General features: G+C 45.7%; 1 protein-coding gene across 2 annotated transcripts; it reads right to left on the bottom strand.

Annotated features, from left to right (window-relative positions):
* Positions 1-105: 105 nt before the first annotated feature.
* On the bottom strand, positions 106-15,414 carry IVD (isovaleryl-CoA dehydrogenase). 2 transcript variants are annotated; one of them, XM_048307898.1, is made up of 12 exons: positions 15,283-15,414; positions 12,497-12,586; positions 11,173-11,224; positions 8,370-8,539; positions 6,879-6,972; positions 6,491-6,627; positions 5,875-5,971; positions 4,721-4,814; positions 3,363-3,444; positions 2,799-2,903; positions 2,090-2,162; positions 106-1,970 (listed from the first exon to the last, which is right to left on the bottom strand). In XM_048307898.1, exons 1-12 carry the CDS (start codon positions 15,412-15,414, stop codon positions 1,837-1,839), a joined length of 1,260 nt encoding a protein of 419 aa, XP_048163855.1. In that variant the 3' UTR covers positions 106-1,836. The 2 variants fall into 2 exon arrangements, with proteins under 2 accessions (XP_048163855.1, XP_048163856.1); XM_048307899.1 differs by lacking the exon at positions 15,283-15,414 and adding an exon at positions 14,659-14,768 and having other exon boundaries at positions 754-1,970.
* Between the last annotated feature and the right edge of the window lie 46 nt (positions 15,415-15,460).

Below are 15,460 nucleotides of genomic sequence, written 5' to 3' on the forward strand. Positions count from 1 at the left end.
AAACTCTCCCATCCCTTTCCCAAGGCAGCGAGGATTTATGAATCGCTCCCTGCCCCTGTCCCGAGATTTGTTAGATATTGATTCATTTTACCTTCAACTCCAAGATGCTAATCAGCCTGGAAAGTGAAGGCATTATTTATTATGTCTATTAAAATCAGACCTCTCCAGTGCTGAAGGACAGGTTTAAAAATCTCTAGGTTGCTTCCACCTTAGAAAACCTATTTTTAACAATCTGAATCTCACATCATCCTGTTATGGCTCTGACACTCCCTAGAAAAGTTCCTCTGGCACAAATGGATCGTAAGAGTGATCCAGGAATCATTTCATGGTAAAACATAAAAGTCTGGTCACATAACTAAATTCTTACATCCGTGTACAGCAATGCACTGAGTGTTTCTGGTATGAAGTGCACCTCAAGGTTCACTTCCACAGCATTTTCAGATGCAGCTCAGGGCACCTCTGTCCACCCTCTATCCAGAGATTTAGGCTGAAAATTAAACCCTGGGACACTTCCTGGGTGACAGCCACCCAATGAGGCTGAATAAATATGAAGTTTTGGAGGAGTGCTACGACCAGGACTTTAGAAGCTCTTTCTGGCTCTTTGTGACTTTTATAAACTCTCAGTGACCTACCTGGCAATTCAGGAAAGTGAACTCTCTTCAATCTGTGACATTTTAAAATTCTGTGTTAGTCTACTGTCACCTGGTACAGACAGGTGTCGACTACAACCAAAAAAATACACACAGTCGAAGGTGAGTTTTGTTAAAACTGCTGGGAGCTGCCTACATGGCAACTGTTTAATTAACTGTTCAATCACATTTCCAGCAGCTCGTTTTGATTTGTGATTCTTATTTAAAGGCTGGCAGGATGCTGTGCGATTTCCTTTAAAAAGCTGGATAAGCCCCAATTTGCTGGATACAAGATTCACTGAGATCACTCACAAACACATTGCTCAGCTGCCCGGAGGTGGAGTGTGAGGACAGGCTTGGCCAAAACAACAACCTTCAGAGGAAACCAAACCCCAAAGAAAGTCAGCTCTGTCTGCCTGCTTCATTCACTGATGTCACAACACAGCTCGGACGTGTTAACTGTCCCCAGAGTGATGGATGGTGACAGCTCTGAGGGAATGACTTGGTGGGAGCAGTCAGTCAGTGCAGCAAGGACTCGGGCCTGCGCTCAAGTAACTCCAAAAGCAGCCGGAATAGGAAAGGAATTCTGCAAATAGGAAAGGAATTCTGCAAAGAAACACATGGGATTTAAGGAAGTTTTAGGAATCAGCACCTAAAACACTGCTTGTGCACAGATGATTTTCAGCATTCATGATAGCAACCCCATGATGTGCTTGGTGTCAAGTTCCCACAATGGAAGGTATTAACCTTCCATTGGAAGGTTACAGCAGGAAGTTTCACCTTCCAATGGCAATACGCTAAATTCTGTTTAACGGCACTCAGGGCTTTTTAGAAAGAACAAAGTTGTGCCCTCATTGTCCATTTTTGGTGGGTTTGGATTGACTTTCTGTGTGCAGGAGTGGCTGCACACCCCTTGCCAGCCTGCCTGGTGGAGGGATGAACCTCTGCTTTGCAAATCTGAGAACCAACAGCACATGAACAGCATGAATCAGGGTGATCACAAAAGAGAAAGAACACTTCTCCTTCCATGTACCCTCTGATTAATTTTGTCCAAGCCCAGTCCAGCAGCATCTGCTCCCAGAGCAGGCAGAGGGGATTCCAGAAGTGACGATGCTGGAATGGCAGGCAGGAAGAAGCTCAGTTGTGCATTCCAGCCTCGCGGTCAAGGCCTCGTGGTGGTCACGGTGCTGCCTCTGTACTGGTGGCGTTACTTGAAGGTGGCGTTGAAGGCCCTGCCGATGATGAGCCTGCGCACCTCGCTGGTGCCCGCCCCGATCTCATAGAGCTTGGCGTCGCGCAGGAAGCGCCCCATGGGGTAGTCATTGATGTAACCGTTCCCACCTGCCACCCAAAACAAGCCACAGGTCACTCCTTGTCCCCAGTTTCAGGGCTGAGGGTGGGACAGCAGAGGGAAATGCTCTTGCACTGTGCTTGGCTCTGTCCAGCCATCAGTGACTCACCCAGGCACTGGATCCCATCCAGGGCCACCTGCGTCGCACACTCTGCTGAATACAGGATCACTCCGGCACAGTCCTATGGGACAGTCACAATGGCACAGTGAGGAAAGGTGTCACCTGCCCATCTCCAGTCCCTGTGCTGCCCTCACCCTGCCATCACTCTACAGACACCTGCTAAGAACCCTGAACTACTTGATCACAAAGCACAGGGACAGGGAGCTCAAGCAGTGTCCCTGTCACTATAGAACACTCATGGCAGGTCTGTAAAGGCCACATGAAGACAGAAGAAGGAAAAAAAAGTGCACCAGAGAAGCTGGTGTCTCACAAAGGCCCATCAATCCCTCAGGAGACCACTGTGATTTGCTTTGGGATGCAGAGCTCTGTGCTCCCACTGTTAAACACTCAACATCCTCCTCTAATAGAGGTGTGGTGACAGGTGGAGGTGACAACACCTCTAACAACTGCTACAGCACTTACAACAGCCAGGACATCTGTCTGGGCTGCCAATAAACATCTACTGATGCAGCTAAATTTCTTGCTTTGTAAAAGGAGGCTTGCTTTTAATTTGTGAGTGAAAAAAGGTACTTTGGGTGTGAAAAAAAGACCCTTTGGGCTGTGAGGACTCTAATTGTACAGAGGCTCCCCCCAGGTGAGGCTCTGGGACTGGAGGAATTGCCCCAGGACACACAGCCCAGGTAGGAGTAGAGCTCACCTTGGCATTGAAGTGGCCCTGGTCACAGGCTTTGGCCACGTTGTAGACGTACTGCCGGCACGCCATGAGCCGCGTGTACATATCTGCCATCTTGCCCTGCATGAGCTGCACAGCCCAAAGACAAGGGACGTTAATTAACACAAGTGAGGGGGACCAACCGTTCCCCAAAATATCTCAGAGAAACTAGACACAGGAGGAGACATGGGCCCAGCAGACATGAGGGAGCTGGAGGTTCTGCTCATTCACAGACCCCTAGATATCAGCCACAGTCCCTTACCCGCCAACAGTGACCTCAGGCTCAGAAGTCTTTCCACCTTCTAACCACATCATAGAATGCCAGGATTTGTTGAGTTGGAAGGGACCTTAAAGTTCATCCAGTTCCATTTCCTTGGCATGCACAGGAACCTTCCATTAGCCCAGGCTGCTCATTATCACATTATGCAGCCCGAGCATAAACACCAGGTGACCTTCTCCATGCAAAGTCCCCGCCAGGACAAAACTCTCAGTCTTCTCAGTTTTAAAGAGAAAAGAGAACAAAAATTCCCAATTCCTTTTCTGCCTTACCTGGAAGTGGCCAATTTTCTGTCCAAATGCTTCTCTGACATGCAGGTATGGAATTGCATGGTCAAGAACAGCTTGCATGAGCCTAAGAAGAGCAGAGGGAAAAGGGAAACTTGAATATATTGATTTAACTATATATATAAAATATATAATTATTATAATATCTATATTTTATATGTATATATTATGTAAGTATATATATTATATATATTTTATATATATATATATATATATATATATAATATATATTATATGTAATGATTTAACTGAAATAATGATTTAATTTTGGAAGAGTAACCCAAGGCAAAAAGGTTCTCATAGCTAAAGTGATATCCTGCTGTCTTCCTACAGCTTCACTCAAACAAGGCTAAGAACAAAATCCAAAGGTCCCACATTTCTCCCTAGTGCTCATTTGGGACATTCTTGACATTTGGGAAGGTCTGACTTTTTAATTCAGGGGACTGAGACTTGAAGAGCTTTCTCACAAACATAGCCAGGACAGCCCGTGCTGCCTCTTATCTCCAGAGCCCCCCAACTCAAGGAGTACCAGCCAATACCATAAAAAAAAGCACAGGTAAGAACAAGGAGGGGAAAAAGTCCTCCTCCTGCTTTGTGGAAATTGGTCTTTCCACATGAGGATTAGCCCAGAGAGATCACTCGGGAGGACTAAAGGACTGTGGGGTGCCAATAATTACTGGGGAGCTTAAGGATTGAATAAATGAAGAACAAACCAGCTTGTGACTCTCTGGATAGTGTGTCTAAGGAATTGGTAACACAAATGAGCTGGTTATTCCCTGAGTAATAATGTAGGGATACACAAGCCAGCAACTGGGGACTGAGGCAGATTTATCATCTCTGGAAATTTTTATATCAAGACCAATCATTTCTCCAAAGCTTGCTCTGGAGGATCAGTGGACACTGGCAGGCAGACTTGCAAACATTCTTTCTGGCATTGCTTCTTCCATCCCTTGCCCCTCACAGGGGGCTCCACAGAGATGCTTTCAATTTGGAAAACCACTGCGTGAGGAGCTGAGAGCTCAAGGATGAGGCAGAGTACACGTGAGTGAGTGGTGGCTGCCGAGAAGGCCCTGAGCACCTCCAGGAGAGTCCAGTCAAGCAGCTGTGCTGGTGCTGGAGTTCTATGCTGGTTTTGACTGGGACACCCAGCAGCCACGGGATCCTTGCACCTTGCTTCCTTCCCACATCTGACCCAGCCTCTCCTCTTCTGCTGCCCCAGTAACCCAGTTCTCCATCCGGGATATATCCTACCAAGAGCTGCATCCCAAGGGATCCCCACCAGGCTTGGCGATCACCAAGCACCCTTCTGGCCCTACAACCTGTAAAAGATGACAAACCCTTACCCCAAGGGGCCCCCAGACAGCACGAGCCTCTCCAGGTCCAATCCACTCATCAGAACGTAGACTCCTTTGCTCAGTGTCCCCAAGACATTTTCAGCTGCAAAGAGAAAAGGAAAAGGGATTTATTTATGTGCAAAACTCAGACAAGCTGCTCTCTGAGGGCCTGTGTTCACTGAGGGGAGGAGCAACCTGGGCTAGCAGAAGGTGTCCCTGCCCAGGGCAGGGGGTGGGACTGGATGAGCTTTAAGGCTCCTTCCAGCCCAAATCATCCTGGGATTCTATGAAAAATGACTGAATAGCCTGAACAATTTCCTGGAAAAAAATGTTTCAGCTTCCAAAGCCAAAGATCAGGAGGAGCATTAATGGCCAGAGTGCCAAGTGCGTTAACATCCAACACTGCAGGGATGTGCTTCTCCATGTCATCATCCTCTTTCCACAAGAACATGATGTTCCCTGTGGATGACTCCCGGGACATGATCAGAGCGCTGGGGCACTGGCCTTTATGATTTTAGGGTGGAGGGATCCAATACAGTTAGAAATGTCAGATTTCAGCTGAAACTCTTCCACTTCAGCTTTTGAAGGTGTCTATGGGGAGCTGCAAATGTACAATCAGGATTTTTATGATTCTGGATAAGACATCTTCTCCATTTGCTCTAGAAAGGCTGGAATTTTTCTATCAACAAAACTTGCCACTGGAGTAACAAACATTGCTATTACAGAGGCCTCTGCTGTACTAATAGGGGAAAGGATGTCCATTTTCAGGCCCTGGCTCCAAAAGAACTCAGAAATGTTACAAAAGCCTGTTGGAAAGTCTCCAGTAAAAAAACCTTCAGGGCAAAGTAGCTCACCTCCATACAAGAATGGGAGCTCTATTGGAAACAAGTTTCTTGGGAAGCGTCAGAAAGGCTTTGGAGAAGCAGTGGTTAAGAACTAGGTCCATGAGGGTGAAAGAGCAGTGACCTGACAAGGGATGTGCTCCCTCTCTGCAATCCAGCAGATTGCACTTTTCCAGTTCCACCAGCTCCCTTGGAGGCTGCCAGAGAGCAGATAAGCATCTGCAAAGCCCTCAGGGTCACAGGCTGAACATGTGTGTAATTAGTGATCCAATTTATCTGATCAAGAAGACAGGAAGCCACCATGATTTGAACGAAACTCACCAGGGATCTTGCAGTCTTCAAAGATCAATTCACAGGTATTAGACCCTCTCATTCCCAGCTTATCCAGCTTCTGGGCTGTCCTGAAACCCGGCATTCCCTGCAAAGTCAAGACAGTAAAAATACCTTTCATGTCTCAGTTCTGACAGACTGAAGAAAATCATGAGAGATCTGTGAAATTCCCCTGACCACAGGAACATGTGCAGGGTGCAAGGAAGGAGATAAAGTGACCTAGGAACAAGACCAAGTCTAAGTGCAAGTGCAGAGAAAACAAATGGACAGAGAAACATACACATAGAAACCCTGTGCATCCATTTTCTAATGCACATAAAGAGCAAATAAATTATTTGGACAGTTGCCAACACAGGCTCTCCTACAGCAAGGGTTGGAAGCTCAGCCAGTAACTGAACTATTCTAATAATGAAGTTATGTCCATCAGAAGGTTTACTGATCTCAGATTTTATTTTATTAAAGGTTCCTTTCCTGCCTGAAAGGCAGAAAGTAGTTTGTCTTTGAGGAAGAGGCTGGCAGTTATGGAAGGAAAACCAGCTGACTTCCAAATGAGGCAGTTAGGGTGAAAGATTCTGCTTTAAAACCCTGTGGGAATGACTAAACCTACCCTCTCCACGATGAAGGCGGTTATGCCTCGGGAGGCTGGGACAGCATTCATGTCAGTTTTAGCATAGACAATGAGAACATCTGCGTCTGGCCCGTTGGTGATCCAGAATTTGTTCCCATTCAAAACAAAGTAGTCTCCTGGAAGCCAAGAGATGAAATCTGTTAGCTCACGACAGCAACACTGGTATTCTCGCCCCATTTATTCCCTAACAGGCTTCCCAGAATCACTTAGGTTGGAAAAGACCTCCAAGATCGTCGAGTCCAATCTTTGGCCCATCACCACTTTGTGAACCAGACCAGAGCACTGAGTGCCATGTCCAAATGTTCCTTGAACACCTCCAGGGATGGGGCCTCCAGCACCTCCCTGGGCAGCACAGGACAGGCTTTACCTTTCTTATCTGCCTTCAGCTTCATGGACACAACATCAGAGCCAGCATTTGGCTCGCTCATGGCTAAGGCTCCAATGTGCTCCCCGCTGATTAGCTAGAAGAAAAGACAAATATTAGCAAAAGATGAAGACCAGCAGCACTGTTTGTGTTCCCTCTTTAGCCCCCCACCTGTTTTCCTGCACTGAACCTCCACAGTCACTGTTCTCTGCAAGAATGCAAAGAGAGCTCCTGTTCCGGTACAGCCCAAGCAAGGAGCTCCCTTGTGCTGTGCCGAGGGAACAGAACCAAATCCCAGTGGGATGAGAACAGTGACTCAGCTCTGTCTGAGCTAGACAAGCACAGCCCTGCTTGCACAACACATGAGGAAGCTGCCAAGGAACCATGCAGGCAGCCATATGCCTGTCCCCAGCTCCTGCCTGGGCTTTCTGCTGCCCTTTTACACAAACAGGAGCTGGTGAACACAAAAAGCCAATGAGGGGGTGAAAAGGGATGGGAAAGTTCTCTGCAATGTTCTCATAGCCCAGTCCCCACCCTCACCCCACAACACCCTCCTCCTGTACCTGCTCACACCAGGCTCTGGCAGAGCCGTTACTTCTGCTTCACTGTTTTTTCATCCTGCCCTTTTCTCCTTGCCTTTCTTTTTCCTCCCTGTGTACTTTTGTCCATCTTCTTCTCCTTTTGATCTATACTTTTTTTTTAAAAGCAGACTCAATGCTTAAGATGTGTTCAACTAATTCAATCCATCAGTGCATTGCTACAGAAGTCCTCATGAGGTGCTCAAATCTAGTTAAGCACTTCTAAGTGCTCTGTCAGGAACCAAAACAAGTCAAGCTGAAGTGACATCTCATTGAAAGGCAGAGAATGAAGCATGAAAATACACCTGAGGAAGGAGGACACTTCAGGGTTACACATTTGCAGGCTGCACAGTGCTTTGAGGAAGTGACACTGTACTTTGCACGTCGTTTACATCAAGTTTTTTGTGCTGATAATTTCACTGATAATCTCAGTAACCGGGTTTCAATGTGCTCATTGTTTTTCCATGCATTGAAAAACTGAAATCTATTTAATGCACTTCTGAGTTACAACATCAATGCCCCAAGTGATGACGATATTTCACATGTAGTTAATTAACAGCCAAACCAAGCATTTGGGCAGTGAGAAATGGAGAACATAAAATAGGAAAGCAGTGACTTTCTTTCAGAGATCTCAAAATGATTTGGGAATTTGGAAGAATATTCTCCAGTGTCACCTCAAAGCCTCCCTTAGTAACACAGCTCTAGAGAGGTGGGCTGTGCTGCCTGCAGACAAGCACCTGGGCATAGGATGAGGTCAATATGGATTAATAGGACAAAAATTGACAAGCTAGAGAAGGGCAAGGTTGGCAAGGTCAGTATTTCCTAAGGTTTGGTCACTGAAATCTGCTGGTGCTTGAGATGCTAACACACTGTGAAAGACATTCATCCTCACAGCCAGAACCCAAATGCCACGTACCTTGGGCAGGTACTTTTGCTTCTGGGCCTCGTTGCCATTGCGCACGAGCTGGTTGATGCACAGGTTGGAGTGGGCCCCGTAACTGAGCCCCACGGATGCTGATGCACGGGAGATCTCCTCCATCACCAGCACGTGGTCCAGGTATCCCAGGGCAGATCCACCATATTCCACTGGGAAGAACGGAAAAAGCTCGTGTTACCCACCACGTGCACAAGATCCTGCAGCTGGGCTCAGTCTCCAGTGAGATCCAAGACACTTTGAATGCCTCTGGATTTGACTGTTGCCGTCCCTGAGCTGGGCACTTCTGGCCCCATCCTCTCTGAATTTCAGTTTTCTCATCTTAAAGTCGCAGGGATATTTTGTCTTCAGCATAAACCATACTTGACTCGTATAACATAGTTTATGTGTAGAACATGCACAAGGACACATCTTGAACATGCTACTGACACTGCACAATAATGAGTCCTTCTTATCAACCTTAGTATTATCGCAAAGATTAAATCACCAAGTTGCAACCTCCTTAAGGTGAGAACAAAGGAACACAGGCAAGGTTTGTAAAATCCACATATGTTTGCCCCTAAACAAGTGAGGAATCCTCAAGCTGCTCAAAAATGTGGCACTAAGGACTCTTCTAAGCCCACAAACGTGCAGGACACCAGAAATTTGATGAGTGGCCAATTGAGAAGGGGAATGATCCATAAATGCAATTCATTAGTGACAAGCATGTAGATTTTAAGAGAGGATGAAGTGAGACAGAGCAGCACTGGGAGCCCAGCTAGGCACACGGAGTTGAGCCTAAAACTAATAGTAAAGATTAAAGTCACACAGTAGAACAGGGAAAAAGAAGGCAGGTAAAAAGAGAAGGCTGAGAAATGTGTAACGGCCTTGAGGAGCCAACAGCCTACGTAAATATATACACATATACCTAAAACCACTTTTATATACACACAAATACAGTAACCTCCCAACCTAAAAGTCTTGCTCTCCAGGTAGGAAGCAAGTGGTTGTACTGCTAAGAGAAGCACTACAACAGGACATGAATGCCAAGAAGCAGCTGGGGAGATAAACTGGGAGCACTTACTTGTCATCAATGTGGAGGCTGCAAGCAAGAGCAACAAGGGTAAGAGCAAATCTCTATGTGTGCTCAGAGTGACCAAAAGGCACAGCTCCAAGGGGCTGCTGTTCCAAATTCCTCAATTTAACACCACAGCCACTGGCATCACACATTGTCTTTCCTCCCATGTCCCTCATTTCAACTCCTGCCTTTATCTGCAGGGCCCTTTATCCTCTGAAATCTCCTCTCTCTACTGCGAACCTCAGTTTAGGCGTTTGCTATCAGTATCCTAAAAGATGGGTTTAACAATTTCTCAGGAATGCAAAAACAAGACATTTTTTTATTAACTCCTATTGAATGGCTGGGTTTGGTGCTTTTGCCTCAAGAAAGGCAAGGTAACTGTGAGCAGCACAAATCCAGGATTGCTTTGCACTGCAAGAGGAACAGGAAAATGATCCTGCCAGACACCTCCTCATATAACACAAACCATGGTGTGGTTTCGAACGATGCTGCCCTTTCAAAGCTACTCTTTGTATATGACACGCCCATATTATCATTACATGGGAATCACATATTTACATTTCTTTACTTTGCCCTTTATAAAACAAACGGAAAATTACAAACACCACAGTTCTTTTAGTTTTAGGAAGAAAACAAATAGCACTGTTATTCAAAATGTTCCCGTAATAGACTTGATGCACTGGTGCCCAAACATGCCATTGAATTGTGTACGCCCTCCTAAGATTCCACACGATCTTCATATCCTAAATCCCAGTCTCCACCTCCTCCAACAAAAGCAATGTCAATAAAGAAACATGCAACTCCACAATCCAAAATTAGGTGAAAAATCCTGGGCATAGGAGGGTTTGAGAGGTAAACCTTTGAGAAAATCAAGAAGGACAGGACTTGTGAGGAGATGGCTTATTTATAGTGTGGGAAACTGCTGTAAGCCTCAGGCACAACATCAAAGAAGAAAGAAGGTAAGAGTGAGGAAAAACAGGAGCAGCAGTAAATGGGGAAGAGGAGAGAGAAAGCAAGCAGAAATGCGGAGTCTTTCAGCACTGAAAGCAAGGCAGAGGCATTTTTCCGATGCATTGCTATTCAGCTGGATGCTGCAGAGCCTTTGCACAGCCACGTCTAGAAAACAGACTTTTCCATGGGGAAAGAAAGGCCCCATCAACTGCTTTTCTCCACTAAGGGCTTCTCCTCATTACCCTGCCTTGGTGCATTCAGCACAACCACACTCATCTGTAACATTCATCACAACACTTTTCACTAACCTGCGCAAGGCTGAGTAAGATTTCCCCTGATTTTTTTGACTGTGGTTGGCTGTGGTCAGCTGTCCGTTCATTATCACAGCATTTCAGGGCATTATTTTAGACCCTTTAACTTCTCCCATTATAGATGGATGTTTGGTCTGGGATACTTTTATCTCTAGCTCTCCTCCTTCAAAACTTGCTTCATATTAGAAAGGCACAATGTATGTTTGAGCTCCATATGTTACATCTGGAGAAACCATTTCTGAGCAGTGCCTTTAAACTGTGAAAGGCACTTTGTCTAACAAGGACAAAGGATTCAAAGTCAGAAGAATAACAACAGTTCGGAAAGAGTTTTTTAAAACACAAAGATAGGACAAAATGGATGTCACATCACAGACAAGGCCGTTGTGAACTGGAAAGTGAGAGTATAAGTGGTCCCTCTTTTGTCTGAGGAATCACCCATCAGAAGGTAAAATGGGAACAGACTTACCAGGGGCTGTGATCCCCAGAACTCCCAGTTCTCCAAGTTTCTTCCAAAAGTCCTATGAATACAGAACAAGCAATCAACCCAAACTGGCAGTCTGGGCATCAGCATAACAAGTTTCCCCAGGAAGCTCACTGGACACATCTGTTCATCTGCGATATAGCACGAGAATGAGGCAAATGCAACGATACCTGTTCCTCCCACAGTGCAGCTCCATCCTTGGAACTGAAAAACCACACAGATTTAAGGACACTAGCTATGCTACACATGGGAGTAGTTTGTGGAATTCAGTGAAAATTCACATGCCTAAATTTAATTCTGGAAGAACACCTCTTAAGATTTAACTCTTTGCCCATTCTAAGGAAAATTTTTGTGAAATAGTATAAAACTATCCACTACCAAAACATGAAGTGGTGCTATGAGCTGGCACTTTAAAACCCTTCCAGTAAATCAGGAGCTGGCAACTAAAGCCAAGGAAGCCTCCTTGGGGGAGATTAAAAAAATGGGAATGTTATAGCCATGACAAAGTGCAGTAGCAAAGGATGCTGTCACCAGGGAAGCCCACACATGTCCTGGTGGGGCCATCTCCCTACTGCTCCCTTCCTCTGCTATGTGATGGACACATAGGTGAGTGCTCCTCATATGGCCTCTGTGTCCAGCAATAATTATCAGGGAATACCTCCAGAGACTTCAAAAAGTATCATACAATAGCTCTGGATGACATCTGGAATGCCAGGCTAAATTTATACACTTCACTTCAAAGCTGCACATACATCCCTGGAAATGTCAACATCAGAACTCTGGGAAATCCTGGCAGATGTTTAGAGCTTTTTGAGTCTTGTAGAGCTTATAAAAACCAATAGTCAGATCTCTCATTTCCATCAATCAAAGCACCCTGTGGCACAGCATTTGTTTGGTTTATTAGAAAGGCAAGTTTCAGCTCAACAGTCAAACTCCACATTTCAGCATTTGCACACAATATTTTCACAGCAAATCTGAGAGGAAATTCATGTCCAAGAAGGGGACTGAGCCAGGAGTATACAAAGCACATGTTGGAGAAGGAGCCTGAACAGAGCCAGGCAGAAATCCCATAAGAATCCAAACGAGACCATTATCAATCTTTATTATTACTATTATCGCTGGGTTCTGCCCCAGCTTGCTGAAAGTTGGTAACAAAAGATAAAACAGGAAATCCAAAAAACGTTTTCTCTGTGGCTTTTAAGTTTGAAAAGTTAATGCACGTGTTCCTGTGGTGTGGCCTGGGATTGTCTGGACTAATGCAGAGATCAAAGCCCGGAGAGGCTTTCAGAACCACATATGAAATACTTGCCCGCATGCCTTTGAATTCGTTTTCCTGGTCAATCTGTTGGGCCTTTGGAGCCAAATGCTCTTGGCAGAACTTTGTCATGGTCTGTCTAAGCTGGGAAAAGAGGGGAGGAAAAACACATCCGTTACATCTCAGCAATATATTGTCATCATCTTCCCCTGGATCTTGCCAACATTCCCTCACCAGGCAACTCCAGCATCCCAAACTCAGAAGCACAAGACCATAAGGAAATCCACGGTTCAGGTTACTGGCTGAAATACCACATAAAAGGGTAACTTTTTTAGTCTTTTAAAAAAGAGCTGATGTACTTTAGTCTCTCTCAGCATTTAACCTTAATCGTACCCTGACATGAGAGAATGTTCCTGAACTCCTGCCTGCACTGGGGCTTCAGGCATGTTTTTGGGCAGTGAACTTTGGAAGCTGATGAACTGAGTTTATAATGTGGTAACCCTATCCAGTAGCTGCTTACAGCACCATTTAATTACAGGTAGATACCTGTAATAAGCAGGGATACTAATTAAAACGTGTTTGTGTGTCAAATTGGAACTACATTATCTACCTTACTACCTCCTACAGTGGGAAAATTTGATAGAGCCAGGAGTGTTCATTGATCCAAGTGTTAAAAAACCCAAAACATTTTTCTAAATTTTAAACTCTGAATACTTACATAAATGTATTCTACAGAACTCTATACACATACTAACAAAATTTATACAATGTCTTAAATGTTTTTAACAGGAAGATTTAAAAACTTGGTCTGGATCTTATGGTAGAGTTTAATAATCCCATTTTTTTTCTTTTTGGTTCTTTATTCCCACATATTAATTCTGGTGAAGGAACAGTTTTAGAGACTGAAACCCTGAGCTGTTAAACCAGAACTGACTGCATTACACTTCAGCAAAGAGTTTAAAATAAATTAGAAGAAGCTTAAAACCATAATAAAAAACCCCCCAACACCTTAATCAATTAGAGATTGAGGATGGACTTGGACAGGTAACTGTGATACCCTAAGCCAGTTTATAACAGTTATATTGCTTTTAAGTCACAGTTTCACTAATACTGAAGATTATTTCTGATCTTGTTTTTTTAGCTATTCCACCGGACAGATAGGAACAATAGGAATATTTTACACCTTCTTTTACACTTGCTGAATATAGAAGTACAAAGAAACATCAGTTCGAGCTGATAAGGCCATAAACATTAACACAAATGTGGCAAGGAATAATTCCGTAGCATGAAAGAAGAACAAGTAAGTTTATTTTGTACATCCATATGCTTGTACCATCAGAATTATCTGGAAAGTGAGGCTGTAGCTCCAGTGTTTCACTGGCAGCAGCCTGTGTGGAGCAGCCCTGGGAAGCCACTGCCCTTCACTCCAAGCCCTGGGGCAGAAGGGAATACATCTGGAATGGTCAGCACTTGGCTACTGCTGCACACAGAACATAGCAAAGCTAAGGATCATAGAATCACAGAACATTCCGAGCCGGAAGGTACCCACAAGGACCATCTGTTGGAAATGATGTAACTTTCCTAACCAATTTTTAATTAGCTGTTTAAAATAATTGTAAGTGTGCCCACTTTTAGTCAGCACTATTTAAGTTCCTTTTTCACAGACATTTATGGATACTTTGATCATTAAATCACCGAAACCTTAAGTTTGCTAAACTAATCCTGACAAGCTCCAATAAACAAAGCCTGAAGGAGTTGAAAATTGGACACCTGGGATCTTAAATTTATGGCCCTTCAAAGACATGGTGGAGTAACCAGAAGACACAGAGGAGACTGAAGCCTGGAAGTTGGAAACTCCCCATTTGAGAAATGATAAAAGGACTAATGAAAGTGGGCCAGACTAGCATGAAGAAGGAGAAATCAATAACTGATAGAGGATAGAATACTAATTAATAAAGAGAATTATGCAACTTAGAACCAATGAACATTCATTTCTTTGTCTGCTAAAAATGTGTAAGTGAAAAAGTTTTGTGTCTTGGGTCGATGTGGAAGCTGGAACTTTGTCAGAAACACAAACATCTCTTGGTCAAGAATAAAGGAATGCCTTATTCACTAATACTAAAGACAGTGTTAGTCTTATTTTTCCCAGCATTTTCAGAGGTTTTTGGTAACAAGTCCAACTCCCGGCTCTGCACAGGACACCCCGACAATCTCACCTTGTGCCTGAGAGTGTTGTCCAAATGCTCCTTGAGCTCTGGCAGCCATTGCGACCATTCCCTGGGGAGCTGTTCCAGTGTCCGACCACACTCTGGAGGGAAGAGCTTTTTCCCAATACCCAGCCTAAACCTCCCCTAACCCAGTTCTTGCCCTTCCCTGGGTTCCTGTCACTGGTCACCAGAGCAGAGATCAGTGTTGCCCCTGCGTTATCCCTTTAGGAAAAGCCGTAAACTACAATGAGTTCTAAGAATTATCCTAAATCTTTAAATGCCCCATTGGGCAGGAGAACAAGCTGCGAGAGCTGCAACGCTTCTTTTGGGACGATGTGACACGACCCCACCGAAGTGTTCCTTTGATGATCACGTTTCTGACGATTACTGCCGATCCAACAGGCCCACCGTGGACGCAGGGGCCGTTCGCTTACGCAGTGCCACGCTCCGTGGCGAAGCCGCGGGAAGAGCCACGTGGGCCCGGGCGGTCACTCCCGCGGGCCGCGCGTCCGGGGCGCCGCGCCCCCGCCCCGCGCGCGCGGATTGGGCGGCTCGCCCCCGCCGCGGCCAATCGGTGCCCGCCCGCCCCGCCACACCCCCGCGCGGCGCTCAGCCCGCCCCGCCCGGCCGTACCTGGCGCTGCTCGGCGCTCAGCCCGTTCACCGTGTCGTCCACCGCCAGCCCCGCGCCGCCGCGCCGCGGCACCGCCAGCGCCCGCCACCGCCGCGCCCCGGCCCCCGCGCGCCCCAGCACCGCCGCCGCCATGGCCGCTCCCCGCCGCAGGCCTGCGCGCATGCGCGGCTCGGCCCCG

This window comes from Corvus hawaiiensis, chromosome 6 (genome assembly GCF_020740725.1).
Source record: "Corvus hawaiiensis isolate bCorHaw1 chromosome 6, bCorHaw1.pri.cur, whole genome shotgun sequence".
NCBI lineage: Eukaryota > Metazoa > Chordata > Aves > Passeriformes > Corvidae > Corvus > Corvus hawaiiensis.

What these genes read in the sequence shown, in the direction of transcription:
- IVD (XM_048307898.1), bottom strand. Translation starts at nt 15,414, where the DNA reads ATGGCGGCGGCGGTGCTGGGGCGCGCGGGGGCCGGGGCGCGGCGGTGG. An exon ending in TGAGCGCCGAGCAGCGCCAG is followed by an intron (nt 12,587 to 15,282) that starts GTACGGCCGGGC and finishes CTCTTTTCCCAG; the next exon opens with CTTAGACAGACCATGACAAA. An exon ending in TCTGGGGATCACAGCCCCTG is followed by an intron (nt 8,540 to 11,172) that starts GTAAGTCTGTTC and finishes CGTTCTTCCCAG; the next exon opens with TGGAATATGGTGGATCTGCC.